Source organism: Mirounga angustirostris, unplaced genomic scaffold (genome assembly GCF_029215605.1).
Source record: "Mirounga angustirostris isolate CCGP_5_RB_7025 unplaced genomic scaffold, mMirAng1.0.hap1 SCAF_10, whole genome shotgun sequence".
NCBI lineage: Eukaryota > Metazoa > Chordata > Mammalia > Carnivora > Phocidae > Mirounga > Mirounga angustirostris.
This window is the reverse complement of record NW_026991718.1, coordinates 106,947,397-106,956,697: the sequence shown is the minus strand read 5'-3', so window position 1 is coordinate 106,956,697 and position 9,301 is coordinate 106,947,397. Positions and strand designations below refer to the sequence as shown.

General features: G+C 45.4%; 1 protein-coding gene across 1 annotated transcript in view; it reads right to left on the bottom strand.

The window, feature by feature from the left end:
- Window positions 1-1,181: 1,181 nt before the first annotated feature.
- FERMT1 (FERM domain containing kindlin 1) overlaps window positions 1,182-9,301 on the bottom strand; it is a 30,168-nt gene continuing 22,048 nt past the window's right edge. Inside the window, exons 11-14 of the mRNA XM_045883823.2 lie at window positions 7,687-7,908; window positions 6,981-7,105; window positions 5,323-5,464; window positions 1,182-3,437 (exon numbers count right to left, since the gene is read on the bottom strand). Coding sequence (XP_045739779.1) covers window positions 3,264-3,437; window positions 5,323-5,464; window positions 6,981-7,105; window positions 7,687-7,908 — 663 coding nt within the window. The 3' untranslated portion in view covers window positions 1,182-3,263. The remainder of the gene's footprint in view (window positions 3,438-5,322; window positions 5,465-6,980; window positions 7,106-7,686; window positions 7,909-9,301) is intronic.

The following is a 9,301-nucleotide window of genomic DNA, read 5'->3' as shown; positions in this document are numbered from 1 at the left end:
ACCTATCGATGGGTAAATGGATAAAGATAAAATATATATGTATATGTACACAGTGGAATATTATTCAGCCATAAAAAGGGGGGAAATCCTGCCATTTGCAACAACATGGATGGACCTTGAGGGCATTATGCTAAGTGAAATAAGTCAGGCAGAAAAAGACAAATACTGTATAATCTTACTTATATGTGAAATCTAAAAGAAACAAACTCCTAGAAATAGAATAGATTGATGGTTACCAGACATGGGAGATGGAGGGTGGAGGAAATGGGTGAAGATAGGAAAAAAAAATTTTTTTTTTAAAGAGGAGGCATCATATTCCACATCACAAGTTTTAAGCTGCCTTTGGGCAGGATCATAGCCCCATACTTTGCATTCAGCCAGCACTTAAATAGCTACTTTTTTTTTTTCTCAGTGAATCTCTCATGATTTAGTCAATTTCCATGAATATAAAATGACTTAATAGATGTCATATTAAAATACAAAAACAAAAACCAGTATATGAGATGGTCTAAAGGCTGGAAAGATACAACACAACCCAAAACGCCAACATGTGTCTTTGGATGGTGTTAGTAAGACAAACAAACCTGGCTTTGAATTCTGGTTCTGCTGCTTACTGGTGGTGTGACCTTAGGCAAGTGCTTCACCTTCTGAGCCTTTCTCCTTTGTGAAATAAGAAGGCAAGCCATTCCTGTCCGCCAATGGGTTGATGTGAGAATTGTGAAGGGACATCTATAAACTGCATGTCACTATCTGTTACAGACCCTCTACCACTAAATCAAAGAACTGTCCCAGACATTCGTCCCTCAAATCAGAGGCCCTCTGATGCTCTCCCGCCTCTGGATATTTCTTTGATTTCTGGTGCTTTTTCCAAAAGGTAGACCTGGGAAAAAAGAGCTCAGGATGTCAGGAAATCTAGGGACTTTCAATGGGAAAGGAGTTGAAACCAACAGTTAAGTGAGGTTTCTAAGTCAATCTCACTGGGAAGAATGGGCTCGGATCTTGGAACTGTGAGGGAAAGTATGCCTTAACCTGAAAGTTACATTCCTTTTTCAGGGGGGAGAAAATATTAACCTTTTCAGAGACAGCAGAGTGGAGAGGACGCAACCAGACCATACTCAAATCCATATAAAGCTTTTATTTAAAAAAGTCCTATAAAATAATAATAAATGCAGATTTCCCCATCTAGTGTAGATAAGAAAGCATATGAGGCTGAAAGGCACACATTAATTTAAAATTTCATCACAGGGAGTCTGATGACCTTTTGTACCCAATGTAAAAAAAAGTCCTTAAGTTGCTCTTTGGAATAGCAGCATTTAAGGTTTTCTTGTCACACTTGTTTATTCCTTTGGGATGTGGCAGTGAGGTCAGGGAAGAAATGTTCCTCAGAAAGTTTGGTTAAAACCAGTCAACTCCTTTGAATGTTTTCATGGAAATATCAGACAACCATGAAAAGCTAAGGATGAGGGTCACACTGAAGGTCTAGCTTTGGTAAAGGATACAGAGCTGTACTGGGCAGCAGACAGGTAAAATGTGACATCCAGGAGCATTATTTTCATGTAGGGCCTGACATACTCTTAAAGACCTGACTTAGGTTCTAAAATAATAGAGCCCAAGACTATACAGAAATGACCAACACCAAGCTGAACAGTATGCTCAGCGCTAGTTTCTATACAAAACATTTCAAACTAAGGTCTTTATGACGTGGACCAGATCTGCCAAGTGCCTAAGCCACGTCCAAGCTTTAAGCGAGGCCTCAGAAGTTCACCTGGTGCCTGGGGAGTTTCATGAGCCTTCACCTCTAAGGAGAGGCTTAAAGAGGAATTTCCAGTAACAGCTTCCAGCTCAGGGCTTGGGGTTCCCTAGACGAGGCTGTCCTAATGTGTCTCTTAGAGCTGTGGAAGATCTCTGGTCTTAAAAGAAAGCAACAGGTGATGTTTTGGGGCATCTGAGCTCTGGCCAGGCCCTCAGAGTTTTGCATCCTAAAAGAATTTCAGAATGGAAATGGAGCCTCTGCTTTACCTTTGCAGTCCAAGTCCCTTCTGTGGCAGAACATTCATAAAAACATAATTAAATACCATCTGATATTTCCCTCTACCCCGGATAGCACTTCTTTCCTTCTCAAAACCCACTCGTCTCAAAGCTGACAAAGCAAAGCAGAAAATGACAACTGAGGCAGTGATTACCTGGCTCATGCCCATGTCTTGAGGCAGAGATGACAGAGCAAAAAGCAGAGAAAACAGAAGTCTGTTATTGGCTCCTGATTTACAAAATGTACACAGAAGCCAGGGGAGGGGGGGAGCCATCAGCTCTTGAACTTGGTGGTCTTTGAGAATGGGCTTGTCTTTCTCTCCCTGACCAGCTGGGAGGGAGACCCCGTAGTAAGCCCCGATGTGGGGATGTGGTTTTTATAAACAGAACTGGACCCATCTTCCTGAGCCCCAGCTCAGAGGAACAGCAGTTGAGACCTGCAGCGTCGTTGAGGAATGGATTTCCCTGTACCTCTGCATCACCCCTGTCATCCAGAAAGACTTAAAGGTGGCTGAGGGACCCTCAGGAACGCAATAGGCCTTGCAGGTGGTAGAAGTAACCTGAGGGGACCAATGTCCAAGGCCAGATGGGGCAGTAGTCACCTCCGCGGAAGTCACTGTGAACTGATGACCTTGAAGCTCACTGCTCTGACCCCTTGTCACCAAACAGCACCAGGTAACGCCACCTCTCCCCTCCCTTGACCTATAGGGCGAAAGTCTATGTGTGTGTGGGGACTCCCTCTGCCATTTTCACAGGATAGGAGCTAAAAGTGGTTCTGTTAGGAAAGACAAATTACTTTTTATACCTGAGTTAAGGAATAAGATCCGTCCCTGGCTACTGTGCTTTCGACCTTTCTGTCTTTTGCTGACTTAGCAACAAAGCAGAGAAGCATTCTGGTGACTTCTAGCCATAGACCTGCAGGGTCTGCAAGTCACAGAACTGTAGCTCCATCCTGGGCCACAGCGCAATCTTTGTCTACTAGCCTGTTTCCCACCCACCCATTTTACAGAAAAGGCAACTGAGGCCCCTTCCATCACTGGTAGGACAAGGTACAGAAAGGAAAAGGATCTGCTAGGCAGTGTGTCTGAAATGGGATGAGGATCCTCATCTGAGTGACCGGTGGTGAGTATGTGCTGTCAGTCTGCAATGTACACACCGTGCGAGCCAAGGATCCCATCTGTCCAGGAAGGACCATCCTTGGCTCACCCTCTGTGTGTAGGCAGGTCGGCTTTGCTTCATTCCTGACCACCAGTCAGCTTGTGGAACAGGTCCTCGTCAAGGGTCTCATTCTGGTCCTTAGACCGAGTGGACAAGAAAATGTAGCCACCGATGTATTCATGCACGATCTTGCAGTCCGCACTCAGGCAGGTGAACGCGATGGAGACATTCTGGTCAAATTCAATTGCCACCTGGAAGAGGAAGGCACAGGTAAGCTTAAACACTTCAAGGAAAATGAGGAAAAAACTGCCTTGTGAAAGGGACACGTGGGTGGCGCAGTCGTTAAGTGTCTGCCTTCTGCTCAGGTCATGATCCCACGGTCCTGGGATTGAGCCCCGCATTGGGCTCCCTGCTCGGCGGGAAGCCCGCTTCTCCCTCTCCCACTCACCCTTCTTATGTTCCCTCTCTGTCTCTCTCTCTCTCTCTGTCAAATAAATAAAATCTTAAAAAAAAAAGACAAAAACTGCCTTGTGATGACCCCAGGGCTGAGAATTGCTTAGGTGGCTTATAGATGATTTCCCTCCCCTCCTCCCCCCAAAATCCACAAAAACCTCACCCAACCAAAAAAACCCCCCCAGTCACCACTTCCATTAAACGCTTACAGCCAACAAGTCTTTGCTCTCTGTGCGCCCTCTGGTGGTCTCAACTATGCCGCACACCTGGCAAAACATCCCCAACACACATGCTTATTTTTGGTCGCTCATGTTTAGATATTAAGAACTTCCTAAGCACTCCCTCTGTCAAGGGGCAGGGTGCTTTGCAGACTCTTTAATGGAGACTAAAAGGCTCACCTGAATTTTCCTACACCCAACAGCCCTGCACCCCTTCCCAGCTCAAAGTCATAAACTCTAAATACTGGAAGAAACAGATTTCACTGGTTCTCAACCTTGGTTGCCCATTGGAATCACTGGTGGACCTTTAAAAGCTGCTGCCAGGCTCCCACTCCCAGAGAATGGGATTTGATGGGTCTGTGGTGTGGTCCGGGCGGTAGGATGTTAAAGCTCCCGGGTGATGCTAATATGCAACAAGGTTTTAGAGCCACTGCCTGAGAGGTCACCTAATCTCAAACTTTTATTCTATAAATGGGTGCCCACATGGTTAACAGCCCTGCTGAGAGGAATCCACAGTTCTTTAAAAAAAAGGTGTGAGTCTCCTCCCATTCCTCTAGGCTTTCTACTGGAAAAATGAGAAAACGAAGGAGAAATGAGAATTCTAGATCAGCAACATCAGAATTTTTTTTTTTTAAAGATTTTATTTATTTATTTGAGAGAGAGAACGAGACAGAGAGAGCATGGGGGGGGAGGGTCAGAGGGGAAGCAGACTCCCTGCTGAGTAGGGAGCCTGATGTGGGACTCAATCCTGTGACTCCAGAATCATGACCTGAGCCGAAGGCAGTCGCTTAACCAACTCAGCCACCCAGGCGCCCCATCAGAATGTTTTAAATCAGCTGGATGCTAAGGTGCCTCTGACTTGATCTAGAATTTCCCTTGCTATAGCCCTGGCTTGACCTTAGCCCCCCGGGGTGCAACTGCAATTGATGGGAGACAGAGGGTTTGGGGGCTCCTTAACTCAGGGGGCAAAGCTTTCCTTAGTCATCCCTGCTCACGTCTCTTGCTTCTCTAGCAGTTTTTCCCTTTGGGGGCTGGACTGCTCTCCAGGTGGGCAGTTGAGCCTCTGAGTCCTCGACAGGTTAGACCTCTTGGCAGCCAATCAGATGAAGCCTTTTTGGAATCATTTTGGATGACAGCCCCATCTCAGACAATTTCTGCTAAGCAGTTATCAGCATCTTACATAATCCTATGCTGAGTTGAAGGAAACTAATCAAACTGCTCAGCAGTTTTAGAGTCTGTATGGAAAGTCCAGATGGAGGCTAAGCCAACTTGTGGGGTTAATTCAAAACCATTTGGCCTGTACTTGTTAGTGAACTGCCCAGGACTGCCTATGATTAGTTTAGCAGACAACTGGCACACGCTTGTGGTTTCTGAATTCTACATATATGAACAGAGTAATCTACAACTCTGATGGAACACACATTTATAGCCTCAACACTGAATATACAGAAAACTTTTAGTGTACCTGTCGGATTTCCCAGTTGACGTTCCACTGTTTCATATTTGTGAATCTCCATGTTGTAATTGGAATCCCAGTGGCTGCATCGATTCTAATCAACCTATTATATGAAACTCCCAGAATATCATCTTTCTTGCTTCCTTTAAATCTAAAAAAAAAATTAATATGAATTAAAAGAGGCAACTGCTTCCTATAATACGATGGTCATTCATACTACAACCTCTTGAAGATAATAGGAACATTTCTAAATGATATCCAAAGAATGGACAGAGAGGGTCTAACTTTTCTACAGAAGGGATTTTTTACTGTGATAGGAAGGGAATATGAAGAATGGAGAGACTTGAGGCTGTCCTGCAGACATCTTTACGTGAAATTGACATCAGAGGAAAGCAAAGTAAGAGAGGGTCAAGTCAATGAATTTAAAATCAGCTGTGTGGGGCGACTGGGTGGCTCAGTTGGTTAAGCGGCTGCCTTCAGCTCAGGTCATGATCCTGGAGTCCCAGGATCGAGTCCCGCATCGGGCTCCCTGCTCAGTGGGGAGTCTGCTTCTGCTTCTGACCCTCTCTCCTCTCGTGTTCTTTCTCTCATTCTCAGATGAATAAATAAAATCTTAAAATAAAATAAAATAAAATAAAATCAGCTGTGTATGCCAGGCACCCTTCTAGGCACAGGGAATACATTAGTGACCTAATTGGACAGAAATGTCTAACTTCATGGAGCTTGTATTCTAGGGGGGAAGAGGGTCATGAATAAGTGAAATATATATGGCAGGTAAGATCACGAAGGAAAATAAAGTGTAGAAGGGGGACAGGGAATACTGGCAATGAGGTGGTTACAGTTTTAAAAAGCAAGTCAGGGAAGACTACAGCGAGAAAGGACATTTGATTAAAGATGTCTGTGAGGAACGAGTCCCATGGGTATCTGGGGAAAGAGCTGTAGGCAGAGGGCACAGCCAGTGAAAGGCTGCAGCTTTCTTTTTCTTTTTTCCTTTTTTTGGGGCATGCTCAAGGACCTGTCAGGAGGCCAGGGTGGCTGGGCACCATAAAGGAGGGGCAGAAGTTGTGAAGTCCCAGAGCTAAGGTTTTATAGGGCCATTGTAAGGATTTGGCTTATACCCTGCATGAGCCAGGAGGCCTTCAGATGGTTCTGGGCAGACGCCTGCTATGGTTTGACTCAGGTCTTAAAAGGATCACTCTAGCAGCCAACTTGAAAACTTAGGGGAACAAGGGGAGAAGCAGGGAGCCCAGGTAAGTACTGAGAAGAGAAGGTGTGGAAGATCATTATGAGCAGCCAATGTGTTTGGCCCATTTGTGAGAGGACAGTGTTCTTTATTATTTTTTTAAAGATTTTATTTACTTATTTGAGATAGAGAGTGAAAGAGAGAGAGAGAGAACGAGCGCAAGCTGCAGGGAGGGGCAGAGGGAGAGGGAGAAGCAGACTCTTCTCTGAGCAGGGAGCCCCTACGTGGGGCTTGATCCCAGGACCCTGGGATCATGACCTGAGCCGAAGGCAGACGCTTAACCGACTGAACCAGCCAGGCACCCAAGAGGACAGTATTCTAAAATTAAAGAGTTCTACATTCTAGACTGAGAATAAACTGGGCTCTAAGAAAGGCACTTAGAAACAAACAGGAAGTGAGAGAGGCAAGTGAACATTATGATCACCTGACAAGATAGTAGGTGAGGCCAAATTCAGGTAGAGATTGCCAGGCCTGAATGAACCGCAGCTTGGCTTCGACCAGCGGCATCTGGGCCACATTCTGGTGGGCTTCTAGAATCCGGGCTGCCAGCTAAGCAGAAGTAGAAAACGCTGAACCATCTTGGCATACACTTACTGTTCTGTAATCATCCTTTTAGCTCAGATCCCCAGTGAGAAAAATAAATGCAAGGCCCAACTGCAACTCTACGAAGACAATTCATTCCCATTCATTCATCCTCTGTTCCTCTCTGTCCTTCTATAAAACACATAAATCACTGAGGAGAAGAAGGAACAACTCTAAGGTTCATGGAGATGGAGAGTTCTGGGTCCCTTTTTCTGGGATATGTATGGTGTCTGTGGACAGTGGTTCCTCTTATATCAGTTTATCTGTGTAACTTTTAACCCCCTCTAATGGAAGCATAATTTACATTTTTAATTTGTGGGGATTTAATAATTTTAATGAAATCTGGGACTACTTCCATGTTCAGTTAGCGGCAGTCAGCTCTAACAAAAGGAACAATAATTTCTTAACATCGTCTAATACTGAGTCCATAGTCAAAAATCCCCATCAGCCGATTTTTCATGATGATAGCCTCGATCATTTTAATTCCTCATTTTACCCCAGAAAATAGAGTTTACTGCAAATAATCGCTCCAACAAGATTAGCAGTACCTGCTTTGACTTGTGTTTTTTTGCACACCGAGGTGACACAAAACATTCAGGGTTCATGTCCATGGTTTCAAGACTGGAAGCCACCGGAGATGCTGAGTTCCGGTTTTTCATCCTCAGAAATGAAAGGATGCTGAGGACCTCTGGCTGATAGGAGCTGTCTGCCATGGTTTTGCCCTTCGATGCCAGGATGCAGGCAGCCATCCACTGGGCATACTGATTCTCCTGCAGCAAACATCAGAGGACTGAGACACAAATTCAAGTGCAAAGCCACCCTGCTGGGAACAGAACAGGACGTGGGCTTTTCATCTCTACAATACACGAAACTGTCACCTACCAAGCAAAGAAAGATGTGAAGTGCCACATATTCTGAGTGGCTGTCAATCACCTAATTTAACACCCAACAAGAGCTCTTGAGTCCTGGGTTGAGTTTCTCTATGCTAAGGGGCTAGAGAATAGGAACGTCGGTTGGGATCCATTTCATGCAGAGAACTTTGCATTGAAAGATGAACCAAGAACACAGGAGCACCATGGAGGACAGACAGGTGAAAACCCAAGCTACCTGACTGCCTTCCTTGATACCTATTTCCATGTTCATATCATGTCTGATCTCTATGACAGAAGGAAAGGAGGAAAAAGATCATGAACTGATTTCCCATATTATGTCTACCCTGGCCTATCCTTAGTAAAGATTCTAATCCCAAGGGAGGAATCAGGTCCACTGATGGGCTCTGAACCAGTCAATGGTGACCTCTATTGCTCTTGAATGTTTGTGTTCATTTTTTTTTTTAAGATTTTATTTATTTATTTGACAGAGAGAGACACAGCGAGAGAGGGAACACAAGCAGGGGGAGTGGGAGAGGGAGAGGGAGAAGCAGGCTTCCCGCCGAGCAGGGAGCCCGATGTGGGGCTCGATCCCAGGACCCTGGGACCATGACCTGAGCTGAAGGCAGATGCTTAACGACTGAGCCACCCAGGTGCCCCCGCCCCTTGTGTTCATTTTTTACCTCAGGGAGCCAAGAGGCATGGTGCTAGAAGCTGAGGGGATGCAGCCGAAGAGAGGAATTCTTCAGAGCAAGAGTTGGTGTGGTGCACTGAATTACTGACCTCAGTCTTCATCCTTCTGGTATCCATAGTTTTTGCCATGGGATTTTACAGTCTGTCTCATTGGAGCCAGAGTATAATTTCCCACCTCTTGACTTTGAGCCCCACCATGGACTTGCTTTAGCCAATGGAATGTGGGTGGAAATACACTGTACTACTTGCCGGCCCAAGCTTTAGGAGGTCTGCCATGTTTGTAATTCCTCTCTTGCACTTCTGCCATCGCTGTGAGCAGAGCCTCCCCAGGCAGCCTGGCACCCAGAATAAATACAAGGGGCTTAACTGTGAGCCGGGAGCCAAGCCTAGCCAGACCTACAGCTAGCAGCAGATCCGTCCAGATGACGTGAGGCTGGATCATCTGAGCCCCGGCCTACTCGTCGATGTTTCAGAGGCAAATGTTTATTAGTATATGTTGTTTGATTTTGTGGTTGTTTGTTACAAAGCAATAACTGACCGATGAGTGTTCTCATTGGAGAAGACATCTCAGCTGGTTTGTCCTTAGGCTTAAGAAAGGTAA